The 25,159-nt window shown below is 28.7% G+C and overlaps 2 protein-coding genes across 5 annotated transcripts in view; both read left to right on the top strand.

Moving 5' to 3' along the window:
* Positions 1–13,186, top strand: part of LOC100215902 (endoplasmic reticulum-Golgi intermediate compartment protein 3) — a 45,399-nt gene extending 32,213 nt beyond the window's left edge. For all 4 annotated transcript variants that reach the window (XM_065796079.1, XM_065796077.1, XM_065796078.1 and 1 more), the window contains 3 exons: positions 12,056–12,113; positions 12,190–12,245; positions 13,025–13,186. In XM_065796079.1, coding sequence (XP_065652151.1) covers positions 12,056–12,113; positions 12,190–12,209 — 78 coding nt within the window. In that variant the 3' untranslated portion in view covers positions 12,210–12,245; positions 13,025–13,186. The remainder of the gene's footprint in view (positions 1–12,055; positions 12,114–12,189; positions 12,246–13,024) is intronic.
* A 1,585-nt stretch (positions 13,187–14,771) lies between these two features.
* LOC124818652 (protein phosphatase 1 regulatory subunit 27) lies at positions 14,772–15,176 on the top strand. The gene has a single exon (XM_065795084.1). It carries the CDS (start codon positions 14,772–14,774, stop codon positions 15,174–15,176), a length of 405 nt encoding a protein of 134 aa, XP_065651156.1.
* Positions 15,177–25,159: the final 9,983 nt, after the last annotated feature.

Genomic DNA, 25,159 nt, shown 5'->3' with positions numbered 1-25,159 from the left:
TCACCTTACTTTTTGATCACAGTAGTAAGGTGTTGAGAAATCTGCACAAAAAAAAATCTAGAAGGGAATCTTCAGAAAAAGAAGACTTACATGTATCTTATAGCTCAGAAAGTGATTTCACTGATTATTTAAGCTCAGAATGCAATGATTCTGTTAAAAGTAAGCTAAATGATAATATCCACAATGAAGAACAAAGTATAATACTGCTTAAAGATGTTCTAAAGCGTACAGTCTACTGCTTTAGTAGAAAGACTTTCTGTCAACCAGCACACTGCCATCATAAGCAGTGTTATAGCTATCTCAGGAGGAGAAATAAATGATTTTGTTTTATATGAGATATAATCACATATCAGCCACAGGAGAAAGATTAGCTGTGCTAGTGAAAGTGGCTGGGAAAAGCTACTAGTCATTCCTTATATGATGTTGAAGAAATGCAGTTCAAAGCAGTTTACAATCAAATAGAATCTTTTGACCTCAGTTATCATATACAGTGTAAATGTTTTGATACTACTGCTTCCAACACTGGAAAGCACCACTGAGTAATAATGGCACATAAGCTTGGGCAGCCACTACTTTTCCTTGCCTGTAGACATCTTGTTTTAGAAAAACATATTACCCACTTTAACAAGATAGTAAATCTCCTGATAGTAAAATCTCTGGTCCAGACAATCAGCTTTTTAAACACCTAATATCATAAAAGGCAGTTTCTCAAAAAGAGAGGTTCAAATTTGTATATTCCTGGTCCGCTGCATCATGCAAGAAATATGGCAAAAGCATTGTATTACCTTAAAATATATTTACTGTTAGAAATCATTTCAAACTTATCAGAAGAAAATATAAAAGAGATAAGGCTTTGTTTGTAGGCATCTTTTACACTCAGTGGTTCCTAAGAGCAGTATTTGCAACTGGTTCTACTTATCAGGTTAAAAATAATTAGAAGAAATAAGAAAACTTAAAAAATATTAGTTTATTGGATGATTGATGAATTAATCTATTTTTGTTAAAATACTTTAAAGAACATAAAAACGCTGTGGCAGATGAAGAAGTTCATGGATATAAATCTTCATGCAGCTACTTCAGCAATAAAATCATTTGGCAGGCACAGCTGGTATCTTGATCCTGTCTTAGTTGTACTTGCTTTAGCAGATGAATATTGCCCAAACAAAGAAGATATTACCAAAGCATTGTACAGTACACTTCCTGCAAAACCTAAAGTATATCCACTTGAACGTGTTATGGTCAATAAAGAGCTTCTTCACTCTTTAGATTTTGCACAAGTTCAGTCTCCATCTCTTAGTGCTATAGCTACTGAGCAATCTTGGCTTATCTTTGATTAAACATGAAATGAGTTGCAGTGGCTTCAAATATTTTTATCTTGAGTTTGCAATTATTATTTAATTCCTTGATGTGATTTATGACTCATCAGATAGGACCATTAAACTAGTTAAAGAACTGATTGGAAAAACAACCAAAAAGAAGAAAAGACAAGATTTGTTCTTGTTTAACCATTTTCACAAAAGAAGTAAATAATTAAAAAAAAAGTAAAAGACGAAAAGAAAATAGATTTAGCATCAAACACAACTAATAGTATTTTTAAACAATAATTTGTTAATAGTTTTAAAAAAGTCTAATATTGAGTTAATTTTGTTTTTCTCACTTGTCTTCCTGCAACTTGAAAGAAAGGTATATTAATAGAGGAGAGCTGATCCACCTTACTATAGATACTTTACTAAGTTTGATATCCAAAGTAATATAGCATATTTTAATAACTTATTTATAATTTGACTAATTAAAGTGGATTTTGTAATAAAAAGGATCTACAATCCTTTTTATTACAAAATTGGGAAATAAGTTTTTTTTTTGTCTACTTTATTACTTTTTCTATAACTTTTTCAGTGTTTGAAAAAAATATATACAGAAAGAGTGCCTAATTTTTTTTTTTTATATTAGCTGTTGTAAGAACAAATATAATTTGTTCTTACAACAACTAATATAAAAAATGTTCAACCCAGGGAGCTAAGGCAGCCAGAATTAGAATTTAAATAAAAGAATTTTGCGTTAGTTAAGGGGAGGGAGCGAATATTGCATCTTCGACCCTGTTTCTATGCCAGTTAGTTTACTACTACAAAACTTTTCCAAGATGTCAAAAAAAAATGTTTCATTATCTAGTTGGTTTTTAACTTATTTGAAATTTTTGTTTTGTTTGAAGGAATGCTTAGGCGCAGGCATATTGTTGTAGGAACAGCATTAAGAAGATTTTAACTGGACAACATTCCCACTAAATTAAATTATTAAAAATCCAGGATTTTCCAGTTTTTTACGTTTTTTAACTTAATGCTTTTTAAAAATTTATTCACTTAATTATTTTAAGCATTAAAAATATAATTAAATAATATATTTTGTAGGATCTTTTCCCTATAGCTGCAGCTAGTCAAGAATAAAAATAATAAATCTCAGCAATGAAAAAACATCTAGTTGATAAAAATTATATATTTTAAAAATCTTATTTTTTTTTCAGGTATTAAAAAAGATCTTAAAAAAGTCTATAGCTAGATCAAATATATAAAATAAGAACATATTTGTTGTAATAAAAAATCATAAACTGCCACTTGACTACATGATATATTTTAGAAAACTAGCCAATAGTTCAATAACACATTTTGGCTTTTTTCCAGTGTCAAAATCATAATAAACTTGGATGAACTGCCAAAAACAATCAGAAGTTGGATTGTATGGTGTTGAAAGACCAGTAAAGTTTAAGCATTCGATCTATGCCTTGCATTATAGACTTGCCTGCATTGATTTTTTTTTTCATACGCTATTTTTATTGATAAAATTGTTGAACATAAAAAAATTAAATGGATGTTTGCACAAATAAGATTTTAGCAAGTACAGAATGTTGCCAATTTGGGAATTAAAGCGAATTTAGGATAATTTTTTATAATTGCATATAACACTGGTTTCTTATCTCCAACCCATGTCTGTCGCAAACAAAAAGTAGATTGCGTACATCTTTTTATTTCCACTACTCTGACAAAGACACAAAAACAATCCGCCAAGCCACAAGGACACCCTTTTTTCCATTGTTTCAAGCACAAGGCTCCTTCTGTTGTTCATTAAATACCTCTAAAACATTAGAATCAGGTATTTTTATTTTAACTGCTTCCTTTTTTTTGACCATGTATGCTTTTCAGCTGAAGCTAAATAAAAATTAGAAAGACTTTTTTAATTATTACCATTAGGGGCCAATGCATAAATTAAAAACCATTTTATTTATAATTTGTACTTATACTTCATATACATATACTTCGCTATGAGTCAACTGCTCAACACAAATTGGGGAAAACACTATAGTACTATACATTATAACACCATGGCTATATTTCAGTTACCTATATTTCAATTTGAAATAATTTATGATGACATTAAAATGAGTAACACGATTTATAAATAAGTACAAATGTTTTTATAATAATATAAATGTTTTAAAATACTCACGCAACAATTTTCTCTTTGCATTTTCCAGTGCCCTGTCAAGATACCTACGATAACTTACAGGATCATAAAAAATGCTGCTTGGCAATCCAAGTGTTTCACTTAGCAATAATGCAACCATGCTTTTGTGAGATTTGTTTGGATAGTTTCCATATAGACAAACCATTTTGTGCATAACCACTTTAACAATATGTTGTCTTGCATTGCAATTGCAATAAATCATCTTTTATACTTGCAGAACTGCAAACCTCAGGTGTAAACACAGCCTATGTAACACGATACGAAAACAAATTTAAAGTACATAAATGGATTTAAATCATTAAAAACATAAAAAATTTAAATACCTTAAAATAATTTGTTTACCGAGTTGCTAGGTACCCATCTCTCATTGTTGACAAGCACAGTAAAATTTGTGCCACTATCAGAAAAATATTTCAAAACTTCATAGTTAAAATCATTAATTTCTGTTCCATCACTTTGAAATACAAATCTTAGACCATTTCCAGACAACAAACCAAATTTATTGACAACTACAATAGCAAATGACAAGTTTATAAACTCTACAGGAGAAAAAAAATTGACAAAACATCATTTATTTTTCAAATAGAAATAATTATTTCACCTTTATTTAGTAATTCATCTTTCTTCAGTATAACTAATTTTTTTCATCTTTCTTCAGTATAACTAATTTTTTTCATCTTTCTTCAGTATAACTAATTTTTTTCATCTTTCTTCAGTATAACTAATTTTTTTCATCTTTCTTCAGTATAACTAATTTTTTTCATCTTTCTTCAGTATAACTAATTTTTTTCATCTTTCTTCAGTATAACTAATTTTTTTCATCTTTCTTCAGTATAACTAATTTTTTTCATCTTTCTTCAGTATAACTAATTTTTTTCATCTTTCTTCAGTATAACTAATTTTTTTCATCTTTCTTCAGTATAACTAATTTTTTTCATCTTTCTTCAGTATAACTAATTTTTTTCATCTTTCTTCAGTATAACTAATTTTTTTCATCTTTCTTCAGTATAACTAATTTTTTTCATCTTTCTTCAGTATAACTAATTTTTTTCATCTTTCTTCAGTATAACTAATTTTTTTCATCTTTCTTCAGTATAACTAATTTTTTTCATCTTTCTTCAGTAATTTTTTTAAATTAGAGACATTCTATGCATATTAGTCAGAAGTGAAATCAAAATAGAAATCATTGTTTTCAAAATATTTTATATAAACAAAAATTTTTATAAAATAGTATTAAAAAACAACACTGTCATACAATGAATGAAAAGTCAACAATGAATACAATGAATGAAAAGTCAACAAAGAGTTATTGTTATAATACTACTCTGTAATACACTACTCTGTAAGCAATCAGCAATATGCATTTATTCTTAATAATTGTTGATATTAATTAATAATAAACCTACAACCGTTAACAATAACAGTTAAAAAATTCTGTAACGTTTGCCAACAAACATTTAATCACCTAAGTTAGTAATGTTATAAGGATGATAATCTTTATAACTATCTGCATTAATAACAATATATTTAAACAAATTTTCGTTTCTTTGTGCAACATAAGCATGAAAATGTTCATCGAAATTAATTGATTCTAATGGATTCAACACCAAAATAGTTTTAGATTTAGTATAAACAATACAGAGCAGTTCTCCAAATTGTGGATAACTCTCAACTACAGCATGACATAAAATGCAACCTAATTTGATTATCTGAATACAATGACATACTAAATAAGCAATTAGCGAGTTTCAATTGGTATCGATGCATGACAGAGTAACAGATGTTTTTAAAAATGCATATAACTGAAGAAAGCTCTTTAGCAAAATGATGTTTTGCCTCAAATCACATACACCAATATCTACTTAATGGCCCAAACTTAGTCATAAATTCAGTATAATGCAGTATAAAGTGATGTTTTAGGATTAATTTGTTGTCTGGGTAAACTGATTTAAAGTATTAATGATGCTCTTCAATTAAAAGTTCAAGTTGAATAATAAGACCATCTGTTATTTCTGGAGCAAAAATAATATCTAAACATCCTAATAACAGAATCAAAAGTTTCCAATGGGGGTTCTCCATCTGGAATATATTTTTCAATCATGAGAGGTAAATTCTGTATCAAGCACCATGATATAGCAGCTTGAATGCTTAAATTTTGAAGATTTATTTCTAGTGATTTACTATTTTTGTCTGCCAAGGAGTAATTAAAATTATTTATGGCATTATTTATATCTAAAATAGTCTGTAACACTAGGCATATTTCTAATGGCACTACTCCTAACAAATCATGCATACAATCAGCAGCATTTTTTTCTACACAGTGAAACCAGTTAAGGCAGTTTAAAGAACAACCATGTTTTATGCCAGTTTTAGAAAGATTGTAATCAGTTGATTGAGATTCAACTATACACTGATTGTAGTCAACTATTGTTCGTTTTTCAAAAGCTATTGACCTATAGGTTTCTTGCAATTTAGATTGAATACATTTACAAAAACGACAAAAACATGTGGTACGAAAACTTTCCATAAAACCAAATAAAGAATGTGCTCCTAAAAGATCTGCTAAACAAATGACAATTATTGCATGAATAGTTACTTATTTTCCATTTACTATAACTTGAACCCTTTGCTCACGCTCTAATTCTTAGAGCTGACACAAAACATTTTTTTTAAATATTGTCATATGAATAGCTTGTAATATGTGCATCAAAAGCATATCATAGTCCAATCAAATAAATGCTGTCTGTCTTGGATTGATACTCTGGCAAAACATTTCAAACTTGCATGTTTAAAGCCTTAAGTTTATGAACAATTGTGTGACTTCCTAACACATTTGTGACTTCAAATGCATCAACAAAAAAATGAAGCAAAAAAGTTTTAGGAAGTTTATGGAGAAAAGGATGATTGTGAAATCTGTGTCTGTGAAAGAAAACTCTAACTTGTTGGAATTGATGTGTATATATATATGTATATATATATATATGTATATATATATATATATATATATATATATATATATATATATATATATATATATATATATATATATATATACACATACATATATGTGTGTGTGTGTGTATATATATATATATATATATATATATATATATATATATATATATATATATATATATATATATATATTAGACCATTTCAAAATTGTATATAAAAATAATAATTTTTGAATTTTAATTGGGCTACCCTCTAATTTGATGTGGTTTGTGGTCAGGAAAATAAGTTAAAAATTGTAAGCTTAAATAATGTGTTTTAGTGACTGCTCAAGAGATTCAGAATTGTAAAATAAATGGTGAGAAAACAGTAAACATTCTTATCCCATAAGTTTGATTGAATATAAATGTTACAACATATTTAATAAGTGTGTTATACAATGTGTTATTAAAGTTTTTACAACAGTAATGAATGATCACTTGCTATTCTGCTTTAAAGTTTTTCCTTAAAGGAATGGTCATGAGCTTTCTGTGATATTCAACAATCTGAAATATTAACTGCCATTCAGCTTCATCAAGTGTTAGCACATTATTGAAGTCTGTTGCTAACTTAACAGCACGCTGGAGCACGCACCTGGAGGACTGAAATGAGTCACATCATAATTTTCACCCAATGTGATTAGGGTCAGTTGGATGAGCTCCAGGTAATCTTTTTGTGGTTTATTTTTATTGGAGAGTTGATTCCTAAGAATTTCCGACATATTTTACTTCTTTTGGTTTAGCCATACACATTCACCAACTGTAAGTTCAGATTTGACTTCAATGTCAGAAGTCTCAATTGTACTATATTGGGTAGTGTCAATAAGTTTCCAGTGTTCCTTGAACCGACGAAATATTCCAATCTGTGGTCCTGAAGACTGGAAAAACTGGTCAAATACTGCAGCCAAAATAATTTCAAGGATATGATGCCTGCAGGTTAGAAAAAGTAAACATTTATCATATGCCTGCTGAATGATAGTAATTGCACCGGTGTGAACACCAGTGTTGGAACTTGTTGTGTCATAACAAAGACCTGCCAGCCAATCTGGAACATCTTTCCATCTTTCCAATACTTCAACAACCGAGTTTCCCATAAGCTCACCAGTACCCATAGAAAGTTTAGGAATGGCCAATAGTTTTTCAATATTTAAACCTGATATAATAATTGGCATCCTGTCAGCCAGGTTTCCATATGTGTCAGGTAGAATTTTACTGTCAAAATGAGCAACTAGCGGGTATTTGGCACAAATGTTTCTTGAATGTTTTGAACTATAGATTTTCTAATTGTTTTATGAGCTCTGTATATTGAGCTTGCAGATAGAGTCATATCTTTTATGTCAATCCCAACAGCTTTGAGAACTGGCCCAACAATGTGCGTAGGCTGTACCAATGTAGTTTTTGTACGATCAAGACTTGCAATAAATAATGAACTATCAATAACACTATGTGGTTTGGGTGCTAATTTTTTATTTTGTTTAGTTAGAGTTTCAATAGGGTGGTTTTCTAATATAACGATATTTTTAGACTTTGGCTGGTTTGCTAAATAGGAGCTCATCATCACCAGTTCCTTCATATTCTGAATCTGAATTTTTTTCAACCCATCCAGTCTTGATATATTTTTTCACTTCAGTTGCCTTTTTTTTGTGATGTTCTGCTTGGAAATGTCGATACACTCGTTTTTTTTCACGTTCTTTAAATTTTAAATCTTCTGTACCCATTACCATTTTCCTTTTTTCTCTTTGGTCTTTTAGAAACATTATATCCTGATGAATTTTTATAAGTCTGTCACAATCTGCATGGGCCACATCAAATAGCTTACTCAACTTATTTATCCGATCAGTTTCCAATTTTATCTGTTTTTCAGTTCTTCGAGGCTTGTTCTTTCCTATTTTAACATAAGAGCTATACAATACTTTTAGTTTAGCAATAGCATTCCTTTTTTGTGTTGTTGGAACATTGGCAATAAACAAATTTATAAAACCTCATCAGTAGTATTCGAACAGCTTTGTTAAAGTTCCATTTTGTTTTTTTTTAAGTCATAAAAGAGGCGACGTAGGACAAGACGAACTGTGGGCAAACAGCTTGAACAACTTAGTTTATCTAGAATTGGTAATTGATGACCAATTAGCCACACATTAGTGTCACATCTTGTTTTAATGACCTTCTTTGAAATTTAGATTTTTATTTTTTTTCACTAAAAATACAAAATATACAGTGTCCGACAAAAAAAAAGCTTAGGTAAACTCTCAAAAAATTACAACAAAAAAGAATGACAATCAAATATTCTTTACAATATATATATTTTTAATACTATTTCAGAAAGAAATAATTTATTTCAATAGTGTATCTTTAATATTCTAGATATATCTTTTGGGCAAACTACAACCACATGTTTACCTCATTTTATTATTTGTCAATTAGAGCTTGACATGTCGAATTCCGGACAAATTTTTGGCGAGTTGTGAAAAAAAATATTTATTGTGAGCGAAAATGTAATCCTAAATTATTTTTTTTGCTTCAATTGTCGCTTTTTCTATCAAAGCACCCAAGTCGAACAATGCGCCAGACAAGATCCATTAGTAACACAGCCAACAGTAAAGCACAATAAAAAAGTAAATGTATGGGGATGTTTTACTTCATCGGGTGTTGGTCGTTTGTATAAAGTTCCTGGTATTATGGACAGTAAAATGTACAAACAAATCGTAATTCATCAACTGATACCTAGTGCAAATGAGCTCTTTAAAGATAAAAGTTGGGTCTTTCAGCAAGATAATGACCCGAAACATACGGCAAACAATGTAAAAAATTATTTGAAGAACAAAAAATTAGTGGTTCTTTCTTGGCTGGCTCAAAGTCCTAATCTGAACCCTATCGAGAATCTCTGGAGTATATTGGATCATGGAATCAAGACAAGAGCTCCAAAAAATGAAAAAGAGTTGTTTCAAATTCTTCAAAATCAATGGAAGAGCATTTCTGGGGAACTCTTACAATCACTTGTTGAGAGTATGCCTCGTCGGTGCAAGACAGTAATCAAAAGCCGTGGCTTCACCACAAAGTATTAGTTTGGTCTATTTCAACATTTCAATAAAAATTCTCAAATTTTCGTCATTTTTTTCTTGTTTTTTTTCTATCTAAGAATCAATGCACCAAATAAAAATTTTTTGTTTATTTTTTTTCTATATCAGTTGTAGAAATTTAGTTGAGTTCGCTTGCATGTCTATCTAAGCTTTTTTTGTCGGACACTGTATATAAGGTACATATTCACATAAACATATAAATATTTTTGTCATTAATCAAATTAATTGAAACATGAATTGGCTTTTTTCCATAAGGAGTATTTAGATTAAACCAATTACCAATTAAAACAAACATAGTTGTAAACATAAGTTAAATCAACACTATGTAGTATACAAATGAGTTATTTTATCAAATTTAGTAGATTAGTTGACAAAAGCAGATAAATAAAGTTAATTGAGCTGTCACTTAAGTTGGAATAATGTCATGAAATTTTGTGGAGTTATTTTTTTCATCAATTAACATCATTTAAACACCTAGCCATTTAACTTTTCAATTTTTTTTTTTGAACTGGTCTAATATATATATATATATATATATATATATATATATATATATATATATATATATATATATATATATATATATATATATATATATATATATATATAGGTTTCTATCTTTATTAACAGAGTTGTTTGTTTTCTTTTTCTCATAAATTATTAATTCAACCTAAGTGACAAATATTTATAATTGTATGCCGCTGCATTGATAAATATGATATATTTATAACAAGTTTGAATTGAACATATTTTAAATGCAATTTATAGAAATTGAAAATACAGTAAACAAATACATTGTTTGTTTTTTCCTTTTTTTTACATTTTACTTTATTGCATGTTTAAAGTAAAATTAAGTAGAAAAATATCAAAAACAGAATTTTATGACATAAAAATCAACAACCATTATGACTAAAAAAAGTTACTACAAAGCTTTCAAAAAGTCTATAAAAAAACATTACTGTAAAGCTTTCAAAAAGTTACTACGAAGCTTTCAAAAAGACTATTAAAAAATATTACTATGAAACTTTCAAAATAAATAAATCATTGAATTTGATGAAAATTGATGAAAACAATGAATCTAATGAGATATGTGAAAATTTACAATCATATTTATCGTCAAATAAAAAATAAGGTTAAAGAAAATTAAAAAAAAAAGAAGAAAAATTTAAAGTAAGAATGTTTTAAATAACTATTAAAAAAGAATTTTTTGTAAGTATAGAAATTTTTAATTCAATATTTTCGATAATCAATTTTATTTTATTATTTTTATTTAATTCAGTATTTGTTGTAATATTTTCAATGTTCATCAAAAGTTAAATTCTTATCTTAAATAAATTTATGTAAAAATAAATTTTTTTGGTTTGTTTTCTCTTTTTTTCTTGTTGTTATTTATTTTGCATTATTTCTTATGCTAATTTTGATTTGCAGAATTTATTTTTATTCTGCGCTTGGACTTTAAATGATGCCTGAGTTATAATTCAGAATTTGTTTGTTTTTTTTTGTCCTTCGATTTCCTTTTAGTCTAACTGATAAAATTTCTTTTAGGGAATTCAACTCTATTGCAAAAATACTAACACAAAAATTAACTTAACAATACAATTTAAAATTAGAAAGGCTAGTTAAACTTTTGTATTCTATTTTATTACCCCAAGTTTCAATGTGATTATTTCAGGACATCATTTACCATCAGTGACTAAATATTTTTGAATTATATGGATAATTGAAAAAAAGGAATATAATTTTTTTTTTTTTTTTTGTGTTATTCACCTCCTCAAGGCCGAGATGGCCACTACAGATGAGGAGGCTACTTTATAGTGGTTATAACCCTCTCTCAACTCAATAACACCGAAACACAAACCTTGACGAACAAGGCCGCTGCGCGGAGAAACAAGTTGAGCGCGGTACTACCAGGGACGTGATGGGGATTGAACTCGGAACCTCTCTCTTATGTAGCGAGCGCTTTACTACTACACCACTACCGCATTAAATGCTCAAAATGTTTTATATCTGCTTTCATCACGTAAAACAAGAATAGGACAAGAATATTCCCAACAGGCATTTGTTTTAAAAATTACGCTCTGAATGTTTTTTAAACGTCTTCTAAACGTTCTAAACTTTAGAACGTTTAGTAGACGTTTAAAATACGTTTTAGAGACATTCAAAACGTAAATTTTAAAAGCAATGCACGTTAGGTTATAGGTTCTAATAAAATTTGCATTAAACCAAGTTGTTCAACTCTAAGTAAGTTGAACAAGTTAGTCAATTAGTTTCGTTATTAAATTAAATGTTCGGACAACTTTTTGATTGAAAGTACATCGGATAAAATTTTCTGAACTTTAATTTCATTAACAATTAATTTTCTTTTTTTAAAAGATGATTTTTAAGTGAGTAAAAAATAATTTTTTAAACTTTTTTTTAGAACTATAAAACACTAAAACTATTAAAAACGAAATTAACTTTTTTGTTTCTTAGGAATGTTTGTACTGTATGATCTGTCACCGATGCTTGTTCAATACACTGAAAAGAGAAGGTTTACTTTATTTCACTTTGTTGCTGAGTATGGCTCCTTTACCTACTGTTATTGATGATAATTCATTTTGTTTTAGATCTTTCACTCATTTTTTAACTGGCGTCTGTGCTATTATAGGTGGTGTTTTTACAGGTAATTATTTCTATTATGTTTATGACTTGTTAACACATCAGAGAGTATTAAATAACTTTTTTTTATTTATCTAAAACGAATAATACTTCTGAATGAACGTCCAGCTATTCCAATTCCGCTCCATACCGTTTGAATGAGACCGTTACATTATAGGAGATTATCCTCTAGTTTCAAACTCTTGTATCGATTTTTAATATATTGTAATGTATTGTTAAACAATTCTGCTTAAATACAATTTGTTTTTAAACAAAATTGTTCGCTTTGTAAGCTTGAATACGGTGTTTGTTTTATCTGAGAAACGAATCGAGGAGGTTCCTCTGGGTACAGATTTTAACAACGTGTTCGAAGTGATATTATCCATGTATATTATATATTTTCAATGTTTATAAGTTTGTTACGTGTTGATATTAGACACAAACTTGAACCTTTTGAAATCCAAACTCAGTCCCCCACCTCTTACTCTCTTTCTCATTCATTTTTCATTTTTTCTCTCTAAAGTTAATTTAATTTTAACTAGTTTCAACTCTATGGAAAATTGTGTTAAAAGCCTAAAAAAAGATTTTTTTTAATTCGAATAAATTATTTTACTGATCAACAAAATTAATCGTATTTGTTTTATATATATATATATATATATATATATATATATATATATATATATATATATATATATATATATATATATATATATATATATATATATATATATATATATATATATATATATATATATATATATATATATATATATATATATATATATATCCTTATTCTTTTAGTTGCTGGTTTGATTGACTCCTTGGTCTACCATTCAGCACGCGCACTCAAGAAAAAAATAGAATTAGGAAAAACGACTTGAATATATAACTAAAAACTAGTGTAAACTAACAAACAATTTAGAATTTTCTACAAACAAGTATTTATTACCATAAATCAATTCATTACTTTTGTTTTTAATTAAACTCGATGTTTTAGTTCCCCTCAAATTTAAGAACGATTTTTTAATATTTTTTCTATTTTATTAACCAACTTTAAAAAGATATCGGCTGTTCAACTTGAATTAGGTAAAAAGGCTTAGGTATAAAAACTATTGGTGAAGTTTGGTAATTATGACTAACTTTAAATAAGTATTATGTACTCTACAATACAATGGTATACAAGGGAAAAGGGCGGAGGGGAATTTTAGTCTAGATCTAATAAACGGGGAGGTCTTAATAAAAAAGTGGGAGGGAATTAGTTACAAAATACGGATAAAACAATTTAATTCTTGTGTAATTCTAAGGCGCATTTTTAAAAAGCTGTAATTTGAGTAGGATTTAATATGCTTATGTAAGTTTTATAGTACGGTGAGAAATAATTGAAAATCTAACTTCTGACAAATCGAAATTTGCAAGATTTTTTAAAGGTCGATGATTTTTAAAGCCTGACAAAATGTTTTTATTCTTATCAGTGACTGATATATACTTTTCGATTGAGATGTGTTTTTTTTTTGTTGTTGTTGTTGATAAAAAGTAAAAATTAATAAACGGGGGGAGGGTTCTAACAAGCTTGGGGTGGGTGGAAAAAATGTCCGAAAATTTATAAACGTCCCATCTCGCGTATTAAGCACTTAATGTAACTTGTATTTTAAACACGTATGTGGTAAACTTAATGTCTATATAAACGCACGCATTTAAATGTTTACGTGGTAAACGTGAGGTCGTGCATAAAAGTATTTTATAAAATTGTTATAAAGTATTTGAGTTTTACTACTTTTTTTAACTTAATAATTAAAGTGTGTCACGTGATTGTTATAAAAACTTTGAATATTATTTATGTGATCATAAAATATAAGAAAAATCCGGTTTTAACACTATTTGCTTTCCAAAAATTACAATATTTTTCGTGAAAATAGAAAATTTTCATTTTAATTTCTCTACGAATACTTTGAGTTTCATTAGGAACAAAATTTATGTTTGGTTTTTTTTTTTCATTTAAAGATAATCTTTTTAAAATTTAAAGATTGTCTATACAGTCTTTTTAGTAAAAAAACTTGTCTATTTATCGGTATTATATACCCTCGCAAAGAGTTAAAAAATTTTCGCACAAGTTTATCTGTATTTTGCATCCTTGCAATAAGTGAAAGTGTTTAAATTTCAAAAGCAAAAAAGTTGTATGACGCAAAGATTTAAACCCAACGGTTTGTTTATTTTGTTGAATGAATTAAAATCGGCAAGCTAATCGAATTAGTTCATATCGGTTTAAGAAGCTTACCTTTTTAAACTATAGATAATGCCCAGCTGTTTAAAGATTGTTTTAACTTTTTATTTTTTCATTCCTTTGATGCAGTTGCGTAGTCGTGTTATATTTTAACTATAAAAACTAGGATAACTAAATTACTTTGACAGTAACAGAGACAAAAGAGTAGCAGTTGGTACTCCAAAAGAGTAACAGAGACAAAAGAGTAGCTGAAACAACAATAAGAAAACTTAAAATCGGTTATAAAACAAAATTGAGAACTGAAAAGCGAGCGAAGATTTATTTGTAATGAATCGAAAATTAAGTCAAAATATTTTGCACACTAATGATTACAATATTCGAAGAAAAAGTTTATTGGAAAAAACCTACTCCAGTGTCGACAACGAAACAAAGCTTATCAATGCAGTTGCCAGAGGAGATTTAGAAGATGTTAAAAACATTCTTGCAATGCCAAATCTTTCAATGAATGCGATTAGAAAACCAGGTTGGTCAGCACTCCATCACGCTTGTAAAAATGGAAATAAGGAGATCGTTAAATTATTATTAAAAAATGGAGCTGATATAAACTTGCGTTCTGAGGATAAACTATACCCACTAGAAATATCTACGCTTGGAGGACATTTTGAGTTATCTATGTTTCTTATTGAAAATGGCGCTATGTTGCAAAGCATTGTGAATGGTATGCCCATTTAATTTAGGAAATTATACGCGATTATAAAGAATCTGAATAGGAAATGAATAGGAATTGACTTTGTTTACAAGTATTGATACGTCGTTAACCAGCTATTAAGTTTTCAAAAAACGCTATTTGTTTTGACTGAATACCGTCACATTATCGACTAATAGATAACCATTTGCAAATTGAGTTGATATTGCTCAAAAGTTTTGATTATAACTAGATGACTTAAAAAATAATTGACTAAAAATTGACGTTTATTTTATAAATTGCAGTAAAGTTTAGAAAAGTAACTAATCTATTATAATAAATAGTTTTTTCTGCTTTTATTGAATTAACATTATCTCCTTTTTTTAAATTTACGTAATTTTTTAACATACAAAAAGGTTGTTTTGCTTTTTTATTAAAAATGACTAATTATAGATTTTATTGAATTATAATAATTATAGACTTTATTTGTTAATTTAGATGTTGATTCGATATATATATATAGATTTTGTTTGTTAATTTAGATGTCGGTCTTAGGTAACGATAATGATATCTTCTAAATATATCATTAATCTTGGCGCTCCCCGTACATTTTATATATTTATAACTTGCTATTTACAATACTCTAAGAAATAATGCCCTCCAATAATAAATAAGGGGGCTATAGCTCCCGAAAGAACTAAATGGCAACCATTTGCAAGAAAAAAATTTGTTCACCATTTTTACCTTTGGCTAATGTTCGCCTCCATTGATCTTTTTTAAATAATGGTTCTCTTTTTTTTGTTGCTAAGATTAAATATTAGGTTAATAGGTTATTGTTAAGGGATCAAAGTTTTGTATACATATTTTTTTTTTTTTTTTACATTTTTTTAATCATAATGTGATTTGATGCGATATAATAGAAATCTCTGGTCCATGACTGCGTCGATTCTGAAAAAAAAAAAGAAAATGATAATAAGAGAGTTTGAATAAAAGTATTTGTGAAATTTTTTTTATCAATTTAATAGAACAAATAGCATAGCAAATTAGATAAAAACAACTTAATAGCATTGTCGCTGCATCTGCTGTTTTTAACTACTACTTTATCACTTGCTTTTTGACTGGAAGCTTTAAATTCTTTATTATTTGAAATACTAAGCGTTTGTTCATTCGTTTGTTCATTCGTTTGTTCATTCGTTTGTTCATTCGCTTTACTTGTGCTAGCTCTTGTTGTTTCATTTTCTCTTTTACTTCCGCTAGCATTGATTCCACTTGATCTGACGTCACAAAAGTCGTTAAGTGAAGTTCTTGTGTGGTAGTGCGGATTTAAGGAAAAAGTATAGAAAAGAAAAATATGTAAATATTGTAAATATTATTGAGATACATGTTCAGCTTGTCTATTAAAAAAGGAAAATTTTATGATCATACTTAGCATTAAGTTCAAAATGAAATTAGTAAAAAAAAACCATAGTAAAATAAAGATAATGCACATGGCTAACCTGTAGCTTTTTGGGCAAAGAACGAATTGCGGACCTCTTTAGCTTGGAAGCTAAAACAGGCTGTGGAGGCATTATATTTATTGATAAAGGGTTTCCGGTGGGATATGAGCTAGCGACTAGCGAGCGACTAGCTAGCTTTAGAGCAATTTTCAAGCGATTTTTTTTTCTTATTTTGCTTTTTCCTAATGTCTTTAACATCTTTAAAAATTCAATTTTTAGTGTTGAGTCTATTATAATTGTGAGAATAATTGAACTTTAAACATTGCTATTTTGTAGCAATGTGTCGCTAGCTACATATCGTAGCTTTGTAGCCAGCTACAAAATATCTACAAATCTATAGCTGGTTGATAGCTACATATCAAAGTTTTTGAGATAACGATTTTATTTATGAGATAACGATTTAATTACAATTTGATGCTAACTACAATAGCGAGTGGGTCTTTAGTTTATTAAGCTAACTGTCCTTGTAGCCAAATCGCTGTCTTTATCTTTACAAATATTGATAGCTTTTCGCCAACTTAAAAAAGCTAGCAATCCTCGTGGCCAAGTTGTTGTCTTTATCATTACGATTATAGTTGGCAATTCGCTAGCAGATTTCCCACTGGGTTGGCTCTCAGGGAAACGTTAATTTGTAGATCTGTTGGTTTGCATTTCCGATTGCCTGTTTTGCTTTAGTGTAAAGGAGCTGTAACTTGCATTTCTTAAAGGCAATTTTAATTTTTTCCTCAGTCATTGATTCTAAATATACTTAAACTCCTCCGGATACCTGCGAGCGTTTCTTTTGTAACACAAAAGTTGAGTTTTCTATTGTTGTTTTTTGCCACTTTCAACCATGTAGCCTTTATAGGTCTCAAGAATCTTACATTGAAAAGCTGTATGACGTGGATGCAGTTGAAGGATTCAGGATCAACATAATAATTAGCTAGCTTCTTGACAAAATGAAATGTAATACGATTCATGATTATCTAACGACACAATATTTAAATTATTACTAATAATAAATATTAAAATATTCGTAAACTACGATTTTATAAAAATGGCCCTCGGTGACAAGACATTATGTCTTCCTCTTGCTCCAGCTATTTATTTTATTGTATATATATGTATATGAAAATTGCACTTATAATAAAAGGTGAAAATAAACTAAAACTGAATATTTTTGACTGTCAACCTTTGGTCAAAGACTAATTTTATAACGTGGTATATTGGGATGTCTTGTTATGAAAAAATTATTTCTTTAAAAAAAAAGAATGATAAAATTAATTTTATATTGATAAAGTTAACATTATAATTCTTTTAGCTACTTTTAGAGTAGACAAAAAAAATTAAATTATTTGTTTTTGTAATTATCAATTGTTTGCATTGATTTAAGTAGTTGTTGTATAAATTAGAAAAAAATTGCGTCAGAATTGCGCGATGAAAAAAAAAGATGCGATTTACATTTTCAAAAACCACGATACTACGTACAATCACAATCTAAATTTTGAAAATATTCTGTCGACGTCATTAAAATAAGGGAGGTTTAATGCGTCACGGAATTTTGGTGTACAAAATAGGTAACTTCCAGAGACTTTAACTTTAACTTTTGTAATGTTGATACTGGTGCCAAATAAAAGTGTTTAAAAAAAAATTACGGTGATCGGAGCCTGAGAAAAATATTACCCTGAAAAATTGTGATTTTATTCAAACATAATTTATATTAAACAAAAATATTCTTGAGCTTATTTTGAAAAACTAGTCTTTTGCTATATATTCAATTTTTATTATATATTTTTGTTATATATTTTTGTTATATATTTTTGTTATATATTTTTGTTATATATTTTTGTTATATATTTTTGTTATACATTTCTGTCACTTTTGTTATATATTTCTTTACGCTATATATTTTGTTATATATTTACACTTACTTCTTTTGTTATATATTTATATATTCAGTCTTTTTTGTAATATATTTCAGTCAGAAATGGTTTAAACAATACAAATAAGGCCGGCGCGAGTAAGTGACGAGTGATAGGGGGAGAGGGGACGAGGGTGCCTTACGAGTTTTACCAACTTAAAGTAAAAAAGGTTATCAAATTCTCTAATTTGCCGACTAGAGATAAATAGTCCAAGGTCTAATTTAGTCCTTTAAGCCCAAACTGTATCTAAAAAAAAGGTCCCCAATTGCTGACAAGTGGTGCAAATATTTATTGAATGGGGGGGGGGGGGGGTGGGGGGCCACAAATTCTAAACACTCCACACATCTCACACTCCCCTTTCGCGCCGGTCTTAAACACAAATAAATATTTAAATATATACTTTTGTACCATTATAATAAATAACAGTTTCTAAAAATACAACATATAAACATAAATGTAAAAAAAAAAGGATAAAGTAAAGGTTTTACAGGCAGCAAGTAAACTCGAAGATCGGGAATCTATATAAATGAAGATTTCGCCAGCGAAACATGTGAAATAAGAAAAAATTTACTGAACAAAATAAAAGAACACAGAAAGCATGGTAATCTTTTTAGCGACAAAAGCCTTTCCACTTATTTCTCCATAAGGTAGTCGTGTGTATTTCATAAGGTTTTGAAGCTCCCTGTTTGATTTGGAGATCGCTAAAACGTAAGAATAAAAATAGACAATGTTTTCCTAAATACCAAAGGTGTACTTAGCTATTGAATATGATTTTTATTTGATTTTTTTAAATTTATTATTTGTGAAGTGACATTGTGCATATAGCTAAGTACCCCTAAAGATCAGAGATTGCTGCATTTATATTCTCATCCGTATATGATTTATAAGGTTGCCATGCTAGAAGATTTATGAACTTTCTTGCTCGTGTTAAAGTATTTTATGAGAGCCTGTGTCTTGTAAAACTACTGGACGTCAGATAACATTTTAGCATTTTCCGTAATAGAATTACAGTATACTAAAAACAGTAGAACAAATAGAAAAATTCCTTGGTAGGAAAACCTAATTACTTTTTTTTAAGCTGAAAACTTATGCCTTATTTTATGTCGAGAAAAATATTTTCAGTTATAAGTTGTTGTTTTTCAGCTTTAAAGATTATTTTAAAAAAGAAAATAAAGTAATAATAGTAAGAAGAAGTTTAAATGTTATCTACAGTGGCGGCTACTAGCGAGCAGACTTTTAAAGACTTAACTGCTTTATTCACGGCTATTTTCAAATAATAGTCCAGTCGAAATAGTTGAAGAAATAGAAGTAGGTTTACAATAATTCGCATAGAGCTAAAAGTTGATACAGACCTAGGGGACATTATTACGAATAAAAGTTCCCACACATCCAATATTTTCAAAAAAAAGTCATTTAAGGTCAAATGTAAAAAAAGAAGGTTTTACTCTTTTGCCGGTAAACGTTAACCTTAAAACGTAAACGTTGCTTTATCAAAAAATTAGATTAGAGGAGAGTAGGATACCATGATACACATTTGGTTTTTGCTTCGTAAAAATATTTTTAATACGCCATTTTTTAGAAGGTTGGTGTAATTTGTAGAATAAATTTATCCCAACAAAATTAAAGTTATTAATTACAAAAATATAACAGCTTAAACTTGTAAGACCAATTAAAATTAGAAACTTGTATCAAGGTACCCCAGCCATGGGGTACCTTGATACAAACTATAAGCATCATTTGAAAAGTAAATAAAAAGTAAAAAACTTAGAGAAAAGGCAGATTTTTAATTGAAAGACAAACAAATTAATAAACATAACCCAAATAATGCATTTAATGGTATAAATCACATCACAATCAGAAATCCAGATAAAATATCGTTTTGAATGATATTCTTAAGCGTCAATAATTAATGGCTTTGTATCAAAATTGAATCTTCTAAGACATGTACCAGAAAAAATCTGCACGGACATTTTAAAGGATATTTACTTAACTATTGTATTTCGATATTGAATGTTATATATATTTTGAAAGTAAATATATTAATGTTATCAAATTTCACTTAAGAAAGTTTGTGAAGTTTTGTACGTGTAACGCACGCACTTTGTGTTTTAGACTCGACATCAGCTTTTGCACAGTCTTCGGCTGGACTTTCTTGGTAGTTCTAATCCATTTATTTTTGAAGTCTTTAATGTTTTTGGTTTCTTTTAAATGGAACCTTAGTTTTCTTTTGACAAGAGCCCAATATCTTTTTATAGGACGTAGTTCGGGATAATTTGGTGGATTGCAGTGTTTTTCAACGAAATCTACTTTATGTTCTCTAAGTCAGTTTAAAGTTGTCCCAGAGTAGTTACATAAAGCTAAATGGGGCCAAAATAACGGGTTATCCGTGCGTGTTCTTAAAAACGGCGAAACACGTTTCTTGAGGCATCCTTTTATGTGTATTTTGGTGTTAATTGTTCCCGTAGTCACAAAACAAGAGCTTCTTTCACTACATTCACAAATTACTTGCCAAACTAAGACTTTTTTAGCGAGTTTTTGCATTTCAATGCATTTATAATTGGAATTCAGTTTCTTGCAGTTAATTGCTGAATAATGTTGGTGTCCTGGAATAGATCGGAAATATGTAGCATAATAAGTTTTTCTTGCTATTCTTCACGATGATGAACTTTTTTCTTTTTATGTGATTTATAGCAACAATTTTTCTTTACTCTTTGTATAGTGGAAGCACTTGTTATAAATTTATTCGCTAAAGTTCGAACAGAAATCTTCGGTTTTCTGTCTAAGGCATCTTTCACTTTTTTACCAAGATCTCGTCTAACAAAACATTTTTTTCTTCCACTTTCTGATTTACTTTTGATTGTACCAGTGTCCTTAAATCACTTTACAACGCTCTGCAATTATCTCAAAGCAATCTGTAACTCTTTAGAAATTGTTTTGTTTGATACACTAGGATTTTCAACCAGAAAATGCAAAAATTTTTCTCGCTTTTTATCTTGATTTGATGACATTTCAATTAAAACTAATTGTTTTGATAACAGAGTTATTTAAATTTTGAATAACACTAATACAATAACATTTTAAAACAATTAGTTGTTTGAAATGATGCGCGGTTTCCGTAAACACCACATCAGAACACGCGCAGATTTTTTTTGGTAGATGTCTTAGTAATTATATTTACATAAATCTCTTAAAAACTGACTGTAAATATTAAAAGAAAGGATTTTTAAATTTGTTTATAACACATTGCAGTACTATTCTACAGTCTGAGCCCCCCCCCCCCCCCCGAACTTCCTTGTTAAATGCTATTCGACAGATAACATAAAAAAATTATATCAGTAGATAACTCTAGATTAACTGTTATACGAAATAATTATTTTATTTATCTTCATTGTAATTTCTATGTAGAGGAGAGTTGTTAAAATTCGAACTATGAAATAAAATTTTTTAACCATAAAAACATTTATGAGTTGATTTATACAATGAGACCATCCTACTATCCTTGTAATAATAATTTGGCTCGATTTGATTAATATGATTAAGTCATATTAATCAAATCGAAACCGAATTTATTTCCAATAATAGCTGTTACTGGAAATAAATTTGGTTTTGACAAGGCACCATTTTGTTCCAATCAAGGCAACCGTATTCCTAAACTGGAACACTTTGATTCCTTAATCGAAAAAGCTTGTTTCTTTTAATAAAAACCTCATTATAATCAAAAACAAGCAATTAAAAGTTATTTTTATTTTTACTGTGGCAAAACTTACATAAGTTTCTATCATAATTACAATAGATCTAAAATTGCTCGGGCATAATAAAATTCTACAAACAAATTGGAGAAAAGCTTTAACTGTTTTTATTTTTTATTAATTAAAAATCACTAAATAAATTCTTTTTTGATGTTTATGATGTAATTATCGAATAGGACGATGTTTTAATTTCGGCAACACTTCCCTACTTATTTTTATATTTTTGTTATTTTAAGTTTTATTTAAACTTTTAACAGGTTTTTATGAATGACTTTTATCAGGTTTTGATGGATCGTTTGATCTTCTTAGATATACTTTAGTTTGTATTTGCAGTTTTATTTTTTATTTTACAACAGATGTAAATTAAAAAAATGTCGTACTTATAAAGACCCCTCTTTCTTGCTGATGTACTTTATGGGAAACAAAATATTTTTAAAAATATTAAAAATATTCCTTCCTTATAAATTTGATAATTTTTATAAAATCGATATAAGTCTAAAAAAAAAATACCATTGAATAAAAATCAATAGACACAAACAAAAAGTAATTAAATATGTCATAATGGAGATCATCAATAAATACTAAAAGCTTCTTCAGAAAGATTTTGGAAAATATAAAATATAAAAAAAGTATTTTTAAATTAATCTCTGTTCTAAAAAAAAAACATCAAAATAAAGGCAAACAAATCATAATCAAAACAAATTATTCCATTTTGATATTAATAAGATTTAACCAGAATGCTTCATTTGCAATTATAACAATGCTTTTATCTTTATAAAGTATTGTGTTAATCCTGAACCAATATCTGTGCAATAGTTGCATCATAGATCCCATACGAGTAGGGGAGAGCGGTTAATATCTTAAGGAAGTTATTAGTTTTTACTTTATTTCTTTGCTATAACTTACATTTGCATTACTTTTTTCTTTGTACTTCGTATGTTCAATCCTTCTAATCTTACTGAAACTAGTTAAGCAACGTTTTTCTTTTATCTTACATTTCATTACGTCACAGCACGTTTGATAATAATCTTTGACGTTAAACTCGTTGATTTTTTTAATTGTTTTTATTATAATACTTTTTTGCAATATCAAAAGTAATTTATATATTGTGCGTCGTCGATGATATTTCTTGTAATGCAGCATGATTTTAGGGTAAATCTTTAAAAAAGTCATTTTTAATGTTTATTTTTATATTATCCTAAAGAATTGGTAATGTAAACCTAAATTGTTATATTTTTGCTAATAGACCCGGTGTACCGGTATAAAGTCAGCGTTTTTTTGTAAAAATGAAACAGTAGTTTTGAATGGGAAAAAAAGTTTATTCAAAGTATTAATCATTGCTTTTTACGCATCTTGACACGGCATTAATTTTTGTTCAAAAACCTCCCGATTGCCAGTTTGAGCGTGTTTTCACACTTACAGTCGCAGTAAGTGAAAACCATGTAAAAAAAACAATAAAATTTTAATAGCAATAAAATTTTTTAATAGCAATAAAATTTTAATACCAATCAATATCAGAAGTTTTTGCGAGTGGTTTCTATCGGTACAGACATTTTGCCCTAAACTTGAATTTGATTTATTGGAAATGTCAAATCTTTGTACGTATTTTTTAGTGCAAGTCCTGCCCGATGGAGGATTCTCACTGAAGCGACAGGAATTTTACTGCATAAACTTTCTATGACAAGATGGAGCTCTCGTACTGATGCAATCAAACCACTTGCAATCAAACCACAAAAGACCGAGATAAATGTTGGCAGCGGAGAGAAAACCTGGATCTGACCAGTCAGCAGCTCAGCCAAGCAAGAGCCTTAAGGTTAAAAAGCTTTAAAAGCTTATTTTATTTATTCATCACTTGTGAATAGTCTCTGATTATATTGGATTGTAAACAAACTCTATTAAAAAAAATATTAGCTGTTATATTTAGGTATCTTAAAAAAGTATCCTTAGAAATGCTCATAGCAACCACATTTTGAGTTATTTTTAGGTTAATAACTAGTCAAATATCTTTTTTATTGTTAAAAATTGATGTGAATATAAAAGCTTCCATTCTAATTCTGAATGCCCAAATCAAAAACGTGTTACCGTTGATGGAACCTGGCAAACCCGAGGATAATCCTCCCTTAATGGAGTAGCAAAAACAATCATTGGTAAAAAATGTATTGATGTTGAAGTACTTTCAAAATTTTGCCATGGCTGTGTCTCTCGGGAAAATAAAAAGTCAACTCCAGAATATGCAGAATGGTTTGCAAATCATCAATGCACTATTAACCATGTTGGTTCTTCGGGTGCTATGGAATCTGCTGGGGCAGTCAAAATATTCAATCGCTCAATAGAAAAAATAACCTGATTTATAATGAATACTTAGGAGATGGTGACACTTCCTCCCTTAAAGATGTAATTGAAAACGACTCTTACAAAGATTTGAAAATTAAAATCACAAAATTGGAATATATTGGACATGTACAGAAGAGAATGGGTACTAGACTTCGTAAGGTTGTTAAGACTTACAAAGGAACAAACACACCACTCCACGGAAGTGGAAAGTTAACTAAGTCTGTGATCAATTCTATGCAGAATTTCTATGGCCTAGCCATTAAAAACAATCTTGAAAATTTGTATGCTATGAAAAAAGCTGTTTGGGCTGTTTTGTTTCATTGCACAGATTTTGACGACAAGGCGACACCATATGTTCCCAAGAAATTCAGAGACTTGGTGTAAATACTTATATAGAGCAAGTGAATCTTTCTGTTGCAGTCTTTAACATTTTGAAACCAACTTTTACTAATTTATCATCAGATGGTTTACTAAAAAAATGTCTCCATGGTAAGACCCAAAACGCCAACGAGGCACTCAACCAGATTATTTGGAGACGCTGCCCAAAAAA

This window comes from Hydra vulgaris, chromosome 04 (genome assembly GCF_038396675.1).
Source record: "Hydra vulgaris chromosome 04, alternate assembly HydraT2T_AEP".
Taxonomy (NCBI): Eukaryota; Metazoa; Cnidaria; class Hydrozoa; order Anthoathecata; family Hydridae; genus Hydra; species Hydra vulgaris.
This window is presented reverse-complemented; position numbering and strand designations above follow the sequence as displayed.